Raw genomic sequence first — 16,615 nt, forward strand, 5'->3', positions numbered from 1 at the left:
TGAATTATACAGTTCCATATTGTCCATTCTTTATCATCTCATATATATATAGAGAGAGACATCAGAAATTACTTGTTCCTCCAGTTATAATATTGCTGCTCTTGTCCTTCCCTTCCCCAGTTTCTGAGAGAGGAATGGAAGAAACTTGAAACTTTCATCAACGAAACAACACAAAATTTTGATGAGATTGTCTGCAAACTCTCTGAAAAGAAACTGAAATCACAGATGGCCATCTACCAGGTATTGCAAAAAGCATTAGTTTTTCATGTCTGCCTCTGTGCAGCAGAAATGTTAACATTTTTTTATTACAATCATTTCACAGGAAGAACTCAAAATACTCAACCTCACTTATGCATTACTGTTGGATGAAGAGTTGGACACCAGAAATGCTGGACTTCATAAATTCCTTACAAAAAAGAAGAAAGAAAAAGTAAGTTGTCATTTGGAATGCTGTTATTAGGAGTAATGTAATGTTTACAGTACAGTTTCATGTGAAGTCTGCTCTTTCCAAATCAAAATCTTGCCATAAAGGACTTCCTCACAATTTACAGGGTCATTGATTTTTTTTTTTTTTTTTTACTTATACAAGTGACATAAATTATAAATACATCTAATTTTCTTAATAGATACTCAGCTTGTTTCATATGGAGTTCTTTGCTATAACTTCATACATTCACAAGGGCATGCTGGTATGTGTTGGCTACATATAATATTCTTTAGTACCTGGTATCAAGCTCCAAGTACCAATTATGATGGATTTATGACAGGAAGATGCACAAAAGAATATGTAATGCCATCACATTTTTCACTGAGATGTCCAGTGCAGGCCAGGGCCATGCAGACATGTGTTGCCAGTTCAAAGCATAGACAGAGTTCATGACCATGGAAGCAGAACATACCACAGAGTACAAAGTGTTTATAGTCTTATCAACCAATTTAATCTCCTGAGGAGTTTACCCACCCCTGTCAAATCCTACAGAAGTCAAAAAAGGACTGGAGAGCACGGTAGTAGGTCTGGGTTTCAATACAGGTTTCTTACTGTAGTAGTCTACAGGTTGTTTCTGGCTCTTGGGACAATAGGATCTCATTTGCCCACTTGGTCTTCATGGAGCTGTTCTTGACTCCACAGATAATATACTGCTGCCTCCACATGTCAGATCTCCTGCTCAGCCTGTGCAGAGCACCATGTTGGGAGCTGCCAGTAGCCCTTTGTCTGAGAGCTGCAGGGAGGGATTCCAAAGCTGGCATCTTGCCCTTCCCACTGAATTGGCGGGACTAGTTTTAAAGCCATCTGAGGCCAAGTGTATACCAGCTTACTTTGAAAGTATTTCAAAATACTTTTTTTTTTTTTCATTTTCTAAATGGTCCCACTGGTACAACTTTTGGTCACTGGAAACTGTCAAATACAACAAAATGGTCTCCCCAGCAGAGTATTAGCATTTAACAGCCTCAATGAAACAGATGACTTAAGTATCCTGACACATAGCAGAACTGTGCCATGAATGAAGAACTCTCCACTGAAGAACATTTGAGATTTTTTGACTTACATGAGATGACATGAAAGCTTAAGGAAATCTCTATAGAAAAAAAAGTATCAACATATGTCCTCATATTCAGTGTTTCAAGAGGCTTGTAAGTATTTCTAACACAAATTTCTTACATTCTTAAGCAGCAGCCTAGTTTAATTTCACAGCTCTTCATCTTCTAGCAGTATCTACAGGTGACCCCTGAAGACGGCACTATATGGTAACTAAAAATAGCCCATAAGGTTTTCCCTAGAAATAAAGAAGTGTCAGCTTCATCAGTATGTGAATAGCCATTCAGTGCTTCTGCTGGCTGAGTTTCATTCCTGAAATCTTTTGGTTTTGCTATAGGTCAAGGGTGCCAGAAACATCCTGACTGCAAAACATGGAGTTGAGGCTTATGCAGGCCCCTATAGAGACGCAATACACGAAGAGAAGGTAAGAGTCTTGAAACACAAGGAGGTTCAGAAGTTAAAAATTAATGTTTTTTCTTGATAATGAGAAGAATGTGCTTCTCTGTAAGCAAGAGTTCTGGTCAACTCACTGATGAATGAAATTAAGCAGTAAAGGACAGTGTGTGCAAAGAAGAATTTATGAAATAGTACAGATTCTCATGAACTTTGGGAGTGCTTGGAAAAGCACTGTATCCTGTATTTCTGATATGGGCAGGTTGGTGCTTTTTTAAGAAAAATAAATTTTGGTAACAAGAAAGCTTTCTTTCCTCCCCACCCAGAACTTGGAACATGGTTTTATAAAGGAGTTTGCTGATATACCTGATGATCTCCTTGATGAACTTTTCCAACTTTACATGGATCGACCAGAGTAAGATCCCCTCTGATTCCATTGTTTAAACACTAGTATTTCTCATGAGTCAAGAATGAAAATATTATTTATTCTAATAGTCTAAATTATTTTCCCTGCTTTTTATTGGATAATTTACAATAGCTGATTTCACACTAATCACACTAATTGCTGTTTTGTATATTTACATTTCCTCATTCACTCCACAAAATCAATTTTAAATGCAATCTAAACAATCATCAGGTTCCAAGATAATATTTTTATTTTGTGAAGTCTTATCTATTTGCTCTATGCAAGAGCTTGAGAGTATAAAACGTTCTTAGTTGTTTGTGACATTCTTCTATGCAAGAGAAAATACAGAGTTCATCCTGTCTGGTGCTCTGTGTGTGCACTAGGACCCCAAGGACAGAAACTCTCACTGACACAGCTAACCCCTATGTGAGTGGCTCACCTGAGGATTACCAAGAAGCACTTTCCCTTTTAATGAAAGCCATGGATGAACTGGATAGTCCTAAGCACATGCCTAGTGGCTTAGACCAGTCTATGTGGGAATGTTTTTGCCTAGCTAGGCGACATAAAATGGAGAGTGAGGAGCTGGTATGTAAAATTCTTTATTTTGATCATATACTTCTGGATACTTTTGAGTCTTAAACTTTAGTGGAGTTCTCATGTAGGGTCAAGCTAGTGGTGAAATAACAATTCAGGATACATAAACTCCATTGGCCTTTAAAAGTTTCTTCTGGCCACATTCAATTCAGAATAACAGGGAAACCTGTTCTCTAGTTCTAGTTGTAGTTGTTCTTCAGAAGAAAGATTAGCATATTAATATGGATGGATTCGATCAGAATGATTGTGACCTTGATTTGGTTTAATTAAAAATAAAAAAGTATAATTTCCCTTTTCTCTATCCATATTAAAAAAAAAAGGTATTTGATTTCCATTATCTGTTGAAGTTTCCCTCTCCCATTAGCATTCTACAATTGCACCAATGCATTCCAGAATTTTTCTAGAATATAAAGAAAAATTCTTAACAAAAGGTGTTTCTGGAAATGTATTTGTTTATTATAAAAGCATGAATGCGTAAATCAGAATTATCCAGTGGCAAAGATACATAAAATTTGACCAAAAGAGAAGCAAATACGATTTCCTTTCACGTGAATAAACTGTGCATACATGAACAAATAATTTTCTGAGCAGAGTATGGGGATTGTAACCTTTATGTCTCATATGCTGTACTGAGATTCTCAAAATGCCGGGCTGCATATTTACATACACATATATCTTCTTAAGAAGTTGTCTTCTCTGTCCTTGAAGAGGCTTACCCTGACATACCGACAAAGTTGAAAAAGTTGGGAATGTCACAATGTTGCTTGCTTAGGTGAAGTGGAAGGCCAAAGCACTGGCAAAGATGCAGGCCTCTCTTCGGAGAAGAATGGATGAAAACGACAAGATGAAGTCAGAATTACAGAACATTTTCCAAGAACTCACTTGGTAATTTTGTATCTTTTCCTATGTTCAGCTGATCTTTAATACCCCACTAACATAGAACTAAAAGTTACAAACAAAATTACGCATCTCTGTTCTTCAGCACTCTTATCTATGTTTCATTGCTGCTTCAACCTGCAATAATTAATTTTCTAATGTACATAACATAATTTTCACATCCTTTATCATTCAAGAACAAATCCCAGTGGTTGAAAACTTTCTGTATACACAGACCATAAATTGCAGATTTTGTAGTCACTTTAGCAGCAAACAGAACACAGGCTGTCAAAGAGTAAGACCTATATGAACATATCACCTACCACTAATAAATATAAACATTGACAATCATGGGAGGATTTATATAATCCTGTTGAAATCACTAAACTCTGTTTTTGTTTTCTGCCATCTTAGGCTGAAGGAGGAGAAGATGAAGCTTGAGCAGAATGTGACTGTCCAGTTGTTGCTAAAACAAGGGCAGGTGGAATTGGAAAATACTGAGATCCCAGAGTACAGTGATGCTATTCTCATTAATAGGAGTGTTGTTGAAGAACTGAATTGCACTCTTGCGGTAATTTACATTATCTGAAGGAAATTTAAGTTTTTGAACAAATGTATTGTCCTTCAGGGGCTCTGCTTTTTCTCCAGTTTGACATCTAGTTTCAATTCATTACAACACACCAGCAGGCTCAATTGTAATCTAGAAGTTATTAAGAATTCTCTAATGTCTCTTCTCATGATGTAAAGATTGCAGTGCAGACTGCTTTCTTGATGTTTGATCAATACAATTCAGATCAATGAAATGGCAACAGTTTTTAGACACTTACCATCACTTACACACACATTGTAAATAGAAAATGTTAATAGCCTGGGCACCAGCCCAAAAATTCCCTCGAGGCAAACTTACAGACATGTTAAAAAGCATTTGAATAGTAGCTCACATTAAATTTTAAAAATTATTACAGTTTTTAATGTAAGGTGAAATTGGTGATGATACTTAAAACAGTTTTTCATACCTTCTTGAAATGGTCTTTTTTTAGGCATTCTAGTTGTACAAAAATTGCCTTTTATTGCTACTGCACAAAGCCTTCAGTAACAACTGCAAAATACCTTAAACATAGCAAGCTTGTATTTTGTAGACCTAAAATGCCTTTCCATTCTTTTATAAGATAGGTGGAGGGAGAGGTTAGTTGTCATTTTCTTCATCTATTTCTATGATCCAAGGCTGTGACACAGAGCATAAAAGAGTACAAACTTCCTTAAAAGATAACCATCTGGAGCAAAGTCTGGAATGAGACTGCAGTATAGCATATTTAACTGACTAAAATTATGACTTTGGAAGCTTGCCCATCTTGTTGCAAACAATTATGCCATAATCTGTAAAGTGTGTTAATTAAGACTGATCTATTTTTTAGGATCAAGGAGAAAAAAAAATTACTGCCATGGTGGAATTTAAAGACTTCTCTAAAGGGATAATACAGCTGGAATGGGAACACAAGAAAATGAAAATGCTGATACGAGATCTGAAAGAGAAGGCTCGGGATATTGTAATAATGCCTATTTCAAAAGATTGCCAGCTTGTGAGTTGCTTTCTCTAATTTATATTTTGACTGCAGAAAATTATGTTGCCTATACCTGTAAGAAAGATCGTTTATATTATACCTCAAAAGTCTCTTACTACCAGAGAAACTTGATGCCTAATAGGTCAACAATGCAGCTTTCAAAGGGAGGTTTTACTCATGAGATTGAGCAGTGATAAAATTTTCTGGGATGTTCAAGTGCAAATTAAGGCAACATTAGCCCTAACTCTTAGTGTTCCAAAATTGGCATTGAATAAGGAATCAGGATTTTGCAGCCACAAGGAACAGATCTTTTAAATCGAGCAGCATCCTTATTAAGAGAAAGGCCTGAGGTGCCCCCATCTGGTATCGCAGAGAAATACTGTAACTTTTGCTCTATGCAGAGACAGCGTTCCTACCGGAGCCTCACTGAGTCCCACCTTCTCACTGCCATTTGCTGGTCCAGCAGCAGAACAGGGAATTTAATTGCCATGCCTGGCAGGCAGGAGGGGGCAGCTGGCCAGCATGTCAGCACCTACACAGCTTTGAACAAACCCAGCTGGCAGGCCAGGAAACATAGGTAAAGGTTGTGGGAGACAGCCAAGGATACCACTGGGAGAAGAAGGAGGAAGAAAAGTTGTAGGGAAAGCCTGAGGGTACTGCAGTGTGGGATGTAGAGGACGGCAGGGAAATCTGATAGTATTGTGGTGGTGATGTGGGTGGCATAAAGGTTTGGAGTAAGGGATGTTGGAGGATGTGTAGGCTGGAGATACAGCAGTGGGGACAGCTGTAAAGCACAGAGGAAAAGAGAAGTGTTGGGCAGCAAGTAAGGATAATCTAATTTGATCAAAAGATTGAAAGAAAATTCAAAACATATATTTTGCTTAACCTCCATTTGTTTTGCTGCTCTCCAAAATGCTTGTTCTGAATCACAGCCACAGGACTTTCATGACTAACACCAACCAACAGAACAGCTTTCCAAAGAGGTGATGTGATAACACGCTGAAAAATTCTCGTGGCAAATTTATGACCGGTGTTGCTGTTAGCTCAGACTTCATTAAACTGACAAGCAGAACTCTTGCCCTTCAGAAAGAGCTAAACTGCCCATAGCAAAGGCATTTACCAGTTTAATCAGAATTTAGATGCCCTGAGGGGCTTGACTTACATCACTGTTTGAGTAGAAATATGGGGTTAGTGGGAAAGAGAGGCAACAGATACCCCAACAATAGGAATGGAAAGGATGGCTTAGATAAATGTCTGTGCGTAAGGACCTGAGACTATCTGGAATGTGGGCTGTTAATGAAGCAGTGAGTGAAAGAAGTTTAATTGTGTAGGCAAGGAGCCTTCTGGGTCTTTCCTGTCTCTCCTCCTTTAACGAGAATAGTCCACAGAATTCTACCTCTTACTTTGGTGGGACAGTACTCTGGAAGGATGAATCTACATCTGCAGAAACATGTCTACTGCCCATTATAGATCCATAAAACATTACAGGGTTTACCATTTGTCATTTGATTAAGAGGTATTTTAGTAGCAGTGTGCTCAAGGAAAAAATAAATAAATTCTCTGAAATCTCAATTACTATGCAGATAGAACAATAAAAGACGTAAGAATGACTAGGAAGCTACTGGACAGAAAAAAATAATTTTCCTCTCTAGCCCAAAGACAGACTTAGGCCTGCAGCTGTGTTAGCTTAAATTACATTATAAGCAAAAGTATAGCTGGGGGTTTTTGACAATCTCAGCATACTTGTTTGACCCTTGTTTCCATTATAGATATATAATAGGTAACATCCCTTTTAACAGCTGCACAGTCTAGTACTGATACAGCATCCAAGAATATCCTTACAATGTCCATTTATGATCAGTAGTAAGCCTTACCACTGCAGAATTCTAATTTTTTGAGTTTCACATAGTATGATTTTCTTTATAGAAGGGTGGAATTATTGAGAATGAACAGGCATAAGATCATTTCTTTCTGGCTTTATTTCTTCAGTTCTTAACCGTGCATAACTATGATACCCACATCACTCAGCACTTAGCAGGGATGGAGGAGAGTCTTTGCGTCATGGATAAGGTAAATCCTAAGTGAACCACCACATTTGAGAGACACACCCTTAGTTTAAATGCAGCTCCTTGCCTTCACTAGCAAGAGGTGTTTGAAATAATAAGTGCAATTGATATAGGCATGTTAACTCAAGGACTGATTGAGTACAGCCATAATAGCACACACAGCTGATATATATATATATATATCTATATATATATATCTTCATGTATTTGTCCATCTGACTTTGAATAGTTTCAACTCGAGCTGTGCTGTCTGCAGCAGCAGTTCTCTAGTGTTTGGAAGCAGTCATTATACATGGATTGCTGCAGAGATCAAGCCTATGGAGGGAAATCTACTTGCTCTGTTACTGGAATTAAATACTTTCCTATCCTGAACATCTGAATGCAGATTTGCTAATCACTTCTTACACAGCACTGCCTATAAAAGTCACTCTTCCATTTCTGATGAAGCATTCTTTCAGTCTTCACTGTTTAATGTTTCTCCCCAGGAGCACCAGCCTGTTCACAGTATCCCTACTCCCTGTATTCAAAATAACAGAGACACAACAATCTGATTTCCTGGCTCCCTCATTTATTTCATCATTCAAATTATGACTTTGTTTTTAAGTGATTCTACTGGATATTCTCCAAGTTGTGCTAGTTGGCATCAGCCTCCTCTTCCTCGTCAAGCTTTAGTATTTATCTTGTCCCTTTACAGCCCATCCATCAGCTTGAGCAGCTCCCAGCTTGTCAAGAGCATGTCTTTAGCTCCCTGATTCCACTGACTTCTGTTTTTCCCTTTGCCTTTCAAGTTTTATCTTTAATATGTCTCTCTTTAATATGTCTCTCTTCCTGACCTATACCTCTTTATTCCTTGGCTGCTCCTTCTGTTAGAGCTCCATAAACGTACTGGGACACAGTGTGTGAAAGACACTTTACAAAGTAAAGCTACTAGTCAAATCAACTTACACAAAGGTTTATCAGGCTACAACACAGTCCTTAAGTTTACAGCTTTCATCATAAGTTTGTCTGAACAGTTTTTGTATGACCTCACATATTTGCTTTCTTAATTTCAAAATGTTCAGTTGCACAAAAAGAATGTGAAGAACCATCAGAAGAAAGTCAGAGAGCTGAAGAAGCGCATCCATATAAAAGAGCAAGAAAACTACGAGCTCAGCCTGCAGCTGAAGGAAATGCTTATCTCTGTGTCAGAAAGGATGCATATCTTTGAGGCAGCTGGTGAGTCCAGTGAGGCACATTAAGGCACAAGCGAAGAATGTTCAGAAAATAACTTCAAGGCTGGACAGTGCTGTTCTCCATCAGCTGAGGGGCAAAGAATGCCTGTCTGTAACTGTATGTGCACAATGAGCAGTGTTCTTCCTGCCAGAACCTAACATAGTTACTGAAGAGTGTACCTGGAGACTAGCTCTTGCAACCAAAGCTAATTGACTAAATTCCTGAAACAATTCAAGTCAAAATATTATAGTCATTAATAATTTCATTAGGTCACACATGCTTTCATTTTCCTGAGAGCTGCTCAGTGGGCTTCTTTCCACCCTTCCAAGAGAACAGAGGAAGTAGTGTGGAGCTGAGAATGGTACTCAGGAAAATTATTATAGAGATCTTTCCACTAGTGGAAAACAGGGGGCACTTGCTAGAAACTTAAGCAAGCATGCCCAGTGCCTGTTTGAAATATTTTGCTTTATTCAGTACTGTAAGGGCTCTTAAGCCAAACTTTTTTAAAATCCTTGCCTATTTTATACAAACTTGGAATAACCCCAGGACAGAGCCAATATAAATATAGACTGCACATCCCCTATGGGCACAGGCTAACACTAATACTCTGTTTTATGCAGACACACGGGATATGTCTGCAAAGATCACAAGGCAGCGTTACCAAGAGATTTTGAAGCAAAAATATCTACGGAACCTTATAAGGGAACATGAAAAAGAGCTTGCAATTCTTCAGTCAGAAGCTGAAATTCAGAAACCAAGAACACTCCATCATGTTTAAAAATCAGAGTCCAGGTAGATGTATAATACCATGGTCTTGTCTAAGGAAAAGAGTTTTTACAGCTGATTTTTCTCCTTGAACTTTTCTTTCCTGAAATTATTTCTTCTGTAATTCCTTTTACAGTAACTTCCTTTTGAAAGATGCATATTTTCTGGTTTGTGCATTTTACACCTAGTCTTACCCCCATTGTATTTCAGTTGATGAGGTTTGTTTCTACTGGTTTTATTATATAAGCCATATATCTCATTACAGAAAAAAAAGATACAAGAAATTGTAGACTGATAGGAACAGGTATATTTGTATGTCCATTGTTTGCAATACGCAATTGTAGAACCTTTTAGAGGTAAAGAAATCTCTAGTTGGCATCTGCTAAAATTCATGTCTGTGGCTTTGACTCAATAATTTACCCTTGTAATGGCACAGGTATAGGTTTCTGAGCAGATTGAAGGGATGCTTTGTCCTTACCATGTGTGTGATCTGGCCCAGGCCCAAAAGCAGCTGTGCCTTATTGTGGTATAATTACCCACAGCCAGCAGGAGCTGTGGCTGCTGCCACGGGCAGAGGCACAGGAAAACCAGGTTTGGAAGCATCTGGCCTCCTGAAATAGTCACTGGCATCTCTCCCACCTTTACATTGATATGCAGTGTATTCTCCTGCCAGATCCCTCCACAACAGCTAAGAAAAATAAAGAACTTGTGATAAAATTAACTGCTGCTGGAGCCCACTCTACCTACTCAGGCATTCTCCCTGCTTTTTATTTCCCAGCTCCATGGTGTGCATTTCTTCTCCTTTCATAAATTCACATGACATCTAAACCCATTTCATCATGAGAGCATCAATAGCTTTGAGACCTTAGCTTAAAAAATTCTACATTTGTAAGAAAAAACTATTTTGGTTGTGATCCTGTGCATCTCCCTTTTCGCTTTACCATCTCTAACTGGGAGTTGTAAGGATTCTAATTACATGTCACTTTTTGTCTCTCTGCTGAAATAGCCCTAGAAGCATCAGAGTTCCGAATGTGCCAAGGATCTCAGGGACAATAACTGGCCCTTTCACCAGGCCCCATCAGATTTTTGTACAAGCCTAACAAGGCAAAAGAAATAGTGCTTTAATGCTCAAAATGTGATTAGCATTAAAGGTTGTTCTGCATTAATTCTCTCTGGACAGCAAGTCAGTATTAAGAGCAAGTTGTAGGTACAAGCTTAAGTCTAATGAGCCCTATCAATGTTAAAAGGGTCTGTATGATCTTTGATTTTCTTTGTCTGGAGCTGTCTACAAAATTACTCCCTTATTAAGGAAACAGGATATAGCACCTATAAACAAAACAGGTAAGGTATAACCAATAAGAAAACAAGATTGCTAGCAGGGAGATTGTAAAGTAGTTAAGATTTATGTATTGTTACATTTGAGAAGCAGTGATTTGAGGGAAAATAAAAAGCAGAAGTCACCATGATAACAAAATATGTAATTTCAAGTTAAGATTAAAAAGAAAATTAAAAAGGCATTTATTGGAGAATGAATGAAATGGTAAAGATTTATTCAGCTTTATGATGCTGTGTTTGAAGCAATCCCATTAAACAAGGCCTTGTTTTTCTTATTTATTTGAAGAGAGAAAACACCTTGGCTCTCAGATGTAGTAGGAGAATAGAAAGCTGGTTTCAATTTTCTTTACCTCAGGCTGTGGCAGCATGCTTATGAGACAGCAGCCCTGAAGAGACTGTCTGGACCCATACCTGAAATCAACTGCATTATGGCACATTTCCCTCAGTAACAGTTAAAGGTAGTGAGAACAGCTTAGCTTTGGAATAATAACATCATGGAAATTAGTTACCTTTACTTAACTCACAAAATGCTGTAACTAGCCTTCAGTGGCTGACTGGTAGCAGGAAGACATTTGTAAAATGGAGGTGTATCTACAAACAATAAACTGAACTCTCCCCAACATGAACAGAATTGACAATTTGTTTTATTTCAATACAAGTAACCATACACAGAGTAATAAAAACATTTACTGCTTTCTACTGTTAAAGTATGACTTAATTTTATTTATTAAATAAAAATTCACTGACCAAGCCATTAGGCCACATTCTCCAAAACATCACCAGTTTAATCTTTTCCATTAAGTAATGCCTTTTACGGTGCCTACTGTACACAGCTTTACAAGTATCTCTGGAGAAAACCTCCTGACCCCAAAGCATAAAGTCCATTGTCTGAGCAACACTTCTGACATATCAGAATTTATTCAGTCTTTTCTGCTCTTGTGTCCGTGTAAAGAAAGCTCTGCACCTGTAGATTATGCATCTACAAAATCTTCATCTGTTCTGCTGTAGTGCAGTAACTGGTCCTCTAACCCAAAATTGTCAATGAGCTGAGTGAGACTCACTTTCTTGCCATCTGCAGAAAAGGCCGACTGCAGCTCATACAGCATCAGCTGGGTGCTACTTCTCCACTTCGCTATCAAAGCCTGCAGCTCAGACAGGTTGTTCTGAAATGGAGACAAACAAAATAAAAAGTAATCACTTCCTGACATAAGGGGGTTTTGATACCTGGAGATATTCTTTAAAATGCCTTAATACACAAACACCACACAATAAAAAACCAGTGAGTTAAGTATTGCCTCACCTTGGATCGATACATCTTCACCAGTTTGAGCCTACGAAGTAGCTCTTCCTTCTCTTGCACTTGTTTCGCCAGCTTTACTTTTTCTTCCAGGGACTGCTGCTGACCAAGATCAGCCTGTAGGACATCTGAATTCTCTGATGATCCACAGGGATCACTTTCCTGTAAGGGACTTTTGAAACATGTATGTCCAGTACCATTTCCTTCCAGGTTTTCAGAACCATCTTGTAATCTGGAACAGTCTGTACTTGTCTCTGGCAAGCACTCTGTGTCAGCACCAGCAGAGTCTTTTTCTTCAGGGTCTATTTTGAGCCGCTTTGCCACTGTAAAATTGGCATTAAATGAACGTCTTGTTTTCCTTAATCGCTCCCTCAGAGCTGCACTCATTTGCTAAAAAAACAAAATAAATAAACCCAAAAAACCCAGTTGGTCAGAACACTCTTAAATTTTGATCAAATCTCAAACAACTGTTTACCTATTTGTTTAATTATTTATTCTATGTAAATCATTATTATTTACATAGAGTATGTAAAATATTTAACTATCATTGTAAAGCCAGACTTCCTAATTCTCTGTAAAGCCTTCAAAAATTTGAACAAAGTTAACTTCTTCCTTTCACATGTATTTACACACAGAGCTGCAAAATATGGAAAGATGTAGCTCCGCGTTTTCTAGGACCAAATCCTGTATTCTGTTGAGGCAAACTTATTCATCTAGTCTTTGTGTAGAAGAAATAGGGCATATTTCAACTTGGCTAATTTTATTCTATAAAGTTTAATTTCCCCTCTAGTTTAATGGAGATAAAGGTTGTTTTTCCTGCTGTTCCATCCTATCACACATATACATCTGTATTAGAACTAGTACAAAACATTTGTATTCTAGAGAATATTTGAGATATCAATTTTGACTTGTTCATGCTTTGAGATGCTTCACAAGCATCTAAAAATGATTTTTTCTTCAAAATAACTATTTTTTATAATCTTTGTTTAAGATTTTTATTTATAGAAAGGCACTAAAATATGGGAGTGAGTGATTAGTTACAGAATTTCAAACCAGGCCTATCCTGCATAGATCTGGATGCTGAGTGTGACAGTATCAGCATTTCACATGCCAGGATAAGACGAAAGCAGAGCTCAGTACTATGGAGAATATACAAACTGAAAGCATTGTACTTTGTTCCACTGCAGGCAGAAGTCACAGAAAGTTATCCTGCAAGCACAGCAACCCAGAAAACTATGATTTGAGAAAACTGAAGATGACAGGTTGAAATAGACAAGCAAAAAATCCACCAGACACCCTGTATTGTATTTAAATTTATAAGTATGGCATTTGGGTTATGTTGCTCCATCACTATGCATTCACAGCAAACATCTGCATTTTCAGAGCAATGTATACAACAGGCACATTCCCTACCTGCACACTCCTTAGCCTTGTAGCTCTAGGTATAAGGTGTCTGTCTCTAGCCTTCCAGCAAGCAATGTCTCAGTGACTTCTGACTCCTTGATGATTTCACAAGCATTGTGTTGCTATGAAGAATCACATTATTGAAAAAGTAGTAAGTTTTCATACCTGTTTCCCTGAACTAGTCCCCTGTGGAGGTGCTGTCCCAGAATCCTTTGGAGTTGTGCACAAAGATGGCAATTTATCCAGCACTGATTCTTCCATCTCGAGATGAATAGCAGTCTCTGTTAAATAACAGAATGAATTATGGTGTCATTTTCACTTGATTATATGAGCCACATGGCTGCAGAAATTAGTAAAAAACCCTAATATGAAATTCTGAGGCCTATTTTCTAATTGGCATGTTCAAAAAAGACATCTGCATAAGTTACACAGCTGTTTCATGTGCTAAGTAGCATCTTGCTTTGTGTACAGCTTTTCTTTAAGAGGATGTATGGCATGACACTACTAACTGCCATAAAGTATTTTACTATCAATTTTATATATGATTTTTCCCCTCACTCCTAAAGCTCTGTGGAGCCAGGAAGATTTTTGTTGTTCACATGTATAAACAATTAATCTTTTCTATAGAAAAAATAATTGGGTGTCCAGGTTTGTGAAAATAATCCAGTTTCATTTGATCCTTCTGGGGATACTGCTTAAAAAAGTAATTACTCACATAGGCAGAACTTTTGATTAACAGGAAGCATCCCCACCTCACTCAGAAAGGTGCCTTAATTAAAATGGTTAAGTCACACCTCCCAGCACGAACCAACTTCAAATTGATTTGGCAATGTTTAATTCAGTTTAGCAACTGGGAACCACCTGCTAATGACCAGAATGCAGCTGGAAAATCGACAGCTACAGCTCTGCTCACCTGCAAATTGCAATTAGGAGTTTTGAAACAGAAGCCTCTCTAGAATAAAATCCTGCAAACCAAAACTGGGCAACACAGGACTGGTACAAGGAGCTTCCTCTTCAGAGATGAAAAATACCCAGGCTTCAGTAAGCCAAAGCCTTAATAGCCCAGCAAGCCTGGTCTTCCTGGCTCGGTATCAAAGGACGCAGGTCCTCATTTATCTCACAAGTCAACATTCCCCCCACAGCTGTTCAAAACAGAACATACGGCACTCTATTTAAAAAACTCAGACCTTAGTAATGAGTTTGCTTAATTGGTTGTTTTAGCAATCTATCAATTGAACAGGAAGCCCACAACACCCATTAAGTATGATGGAAGTTTAATACTATTATTTCTTGGTGTAAGCAGGAGCCTAGAAAAAGCTACATCATGCTTATGTACACCGTATGTCACAAATATGTAGTAAATCTTTCCAAGGAGCAAAATAATTTCAAGCCTAAGAGCTTTAAAAAACCAAACAATCTTATGATTCTCTGCCTTTACTTTCTAATGGAGATTCGTTTTCAAATGACCACGAGTATAACAAATACTTTTTCCACTGGTTTGCTAATGCTGTTACTTGGCAGCACATTCACACAGATCTCCTGCACTCTTAAAATCCTTTCCCACTATCTCAGCCTAAGAATCCTTGACATATTCAAGCAGTGATGCTGTTCAGCACACAAACAATTCCGTCCAGCAAGTAAAGAAAACTTGGGTTAGAAGGGGAAAAGACAATTTTGCTTTTCAGTACTTACTTGACTTTTGCACTTTGGGTATGTCTGTGACTATGTCCTCAGTCTTCCTGTTTATAGCTACGTTATATAACAGCACATACTCTTTTACTTTTTCACCAGCAAAAGGCTCTATTAACACTCAATACAGCTTTCCCCTTGCTACTTTCCCACCCCGCAGAGAAGGCTGGGTAGCCCATAAGCAGGGCCACAGACCCGTGGAGCTCGTTCCGAGGTGATGCACCCCAAAACCGCAGCCACAGCGCCAACCCGCAGGGCTGAGGAGCGCCTAGAGGTCCCTCGGGGAGCACAATCCCCCCAGGAGCGGGTGAAGGAGGAAGGAGCCCGACAGAACTGCCCTCCGCCTCTCGCTCCCCTCACACGCTTCAACCTCGCGCGGCCGGGGCAGGGCGGGGCGGGGCGGGGCGGCCCCGCGCATGCGCGCCGTGCGTTCTCGGGCGGTGCGAGCTGTTCGCGCCTGCGCGCAGGGGGAGTGGCTGAGGGGCTGAGGGCGGGGGAGCGCGGAGCCTCAGGGAGTTTCCGAACCCCGTCTCCTCATGGTCTCGGTCCCGACCTTGCGGGCGGGGAACGCATCTCCGGGAGCTTCGTAGATTCTCTCGTTGCATTTGGGCATGCCTGGCGTTGCTATGTCCCTTAAGCCAGCGTGGGCCCGCCGCCCCATATCTGGGGTCTGGGCCAAGGCCAGGTGCTGCCTCACAGAATCAGTTAGGCTGGAAAAGACCTTTAAGATCATCGAATCCAACTTAGGACCCAACGCCACCCTGTCAACCAGACCATGGCACCAAGTGCCACGTTCAGTCTAAACACATCCGGGGCAGTGACTCCACCACCTCCCTGGGCAGTCTGTTCCAGTTCCAGTCACCATTTCTGTGAAGAAATTTTCGTAATGACCTACTTAAACCTTCCCTGGCGTAGCTTGAGGCTGTAAGTGTTCCTGCAAGTGTCCCTGTGCCAGGGATGGGAGCTTCTGCCTCAGCATGGAGCTCTCAACACCATGGATGGCACAGCAAGCCCTGCCTTTTCTCACAGGCAGGGAAACCACAACTCTCCACCTCAAGCTGCTATTGCTTTTATCCCAGGCACTGTGTCCTCACATAAGAGGAAAAAGTGTAACTGAGGAATGCACTGGGAGATGTGTGACCTGAGCAGCACTGGCGTGGTTGTGGGAAAGAAGAGAAAATGGAGAAATTTACCAGAGAAACAGGGAGATTGTGACTGTGACAAGGAGCAGCCCCAGCTGTGGCTGCACTGTGCAGTTCAGGCTTAAAGAATTCCCTGATGCTCAAAGGCGCTGCTGAGGCAAGAGTCATCATTCTGTCTCTATCAGCTGCACACCCGGCTTCCCCACGTGGATTTACTTTCCTCAAAACTGATTTGTACACAACGTTTTTCAAATATAACTGTCAGGGCTGACAAATAGAGCTGTGGAAGCCATAACAGTGACAGCTCCCAGCCCTCAGGGATGATGTCGCAGTGGTT

General features: G+C 39.6%; 2 protein-coding genes across 4 annotated transcripts in view; one reads left to right on the forward strand and one right to left on the reverse strand.

The window, feature by feature from the left end:
* The window catches only part of CFAP43 (cilia and flagella associated protein 43), a 42,899-nt gene extending 31,522 nt beyond the window's left edge, over positions 1-11,377 (forward strand). For 2 of the 3 annotated variants that reach the window (XM_085064893.1, XM_085064895.1), the window contains exons 29-40: positions 121-240; positions 323-430; positions 1,875-1,961; positions 2,257-2,345; positions 2,720-2,921; positions 3,703-3,815; positions 4,221-4,377; positions 5,222-5,386; positions 7,358-7,438; positions 8,496-8,649; positions 9,267-9,438; positions 11,033-11,377. In XM_085064893.1, coding sequence (XP_084921019.1) covers positions 121-240; positions 323-430; positions 1,875-1,961; positions 2,257-2,345; positions 2,720-2,921; positions 3,703-3,815; positions 4,221-4,377; positions 5,222-5,386; positions 7,358-7,438; positions 8,496-8,649; positions 9,267-9,424 — 1,434 coding nt within the window. In that variant the 3' untranslated portion in view covers positions 9,425-9,438; positions 11,033-11,377. The remainder of the gene's footprint in view (positions 1-120; positions 241-322; positions 431-1,874; positions 1,962-2,256; positions 2,346-2,719; positions 2,922-3,702; positions 3,816-4,220; positions 4,378-5,221; positions 5,387-7,357; positions 7,439-8,495; positions 8,650-9,266; positions 9,439-11,032) is intronic. The other variant, XM_085064894.1, reaches the window with a different exon arrangement.
* A 62-nt stretch (positions 11,378-11,439) lies between these two features.
* SFR1 (SWI5 dependent homologous recombination repair protein 1) lies at positions 11,440-15,523 on the reverse strand. Its single transcript, XM_085064896.1, has 4 exons — positions 15,140-15,523; positions 13,613-13,728; positions 12,047-12,433; positions 11,440-11,909 (listed from the first exon to the last, which is right to left on the reverse strand). Exons 2-4 carry the CDS (start codon positions 13,706-13,708, stop codon positions 11,718-11,720), a joined length of 675 nt encoding a protein of 224 aa, XP_084921022.1. The 5' UTR covers positions 13,709-13,728; positions 15,140-15,523; the 3' UTR covers positions 11,440-11,717.
* Positions 15,524-16,615: the final 1,092 nt, after the last annotated feature.

Source organism: Lichenostomus cassidix, chromosome 6, assembly GCF_008360975.1.
Source record: "Lichenostomus cassidix isolate B80296 chromosome 6, HeHo_3.0, whole genome shotgun sequence".
Lineage (NCBI taxonomy): Eukaryota > Metazoa > Chordata > Aves > Passeriformes > Meliphagidae > Lichenostomus > Lichenostomus cassidix.

Excerpts from the sequence above, each read along its gene's own strand:
- SFR1 (XM_085064896.1), bottom strand. The coding sequence starts at position 13,708 with ATGGAAGAATCAGTGCTGGATAAATTGCCATCTTTGTGCACAACTCCA. Across the intron at positions 12,434-13,612 it reads GGACTAGTTCAGGGAAACAG|CAAATGAGTGCAGCTCTGAG; the intron begins GTATGAAAACTT and ends TTGTTTTTTTAG. Across the intron at positions 11,910-12,046 it reads TGAAGATGTATCGATCCAAG|AACAACCTGTCTGAGCTGCA; the intron begins GTGAGGCAATAC and ends TCTCCATTTCAG.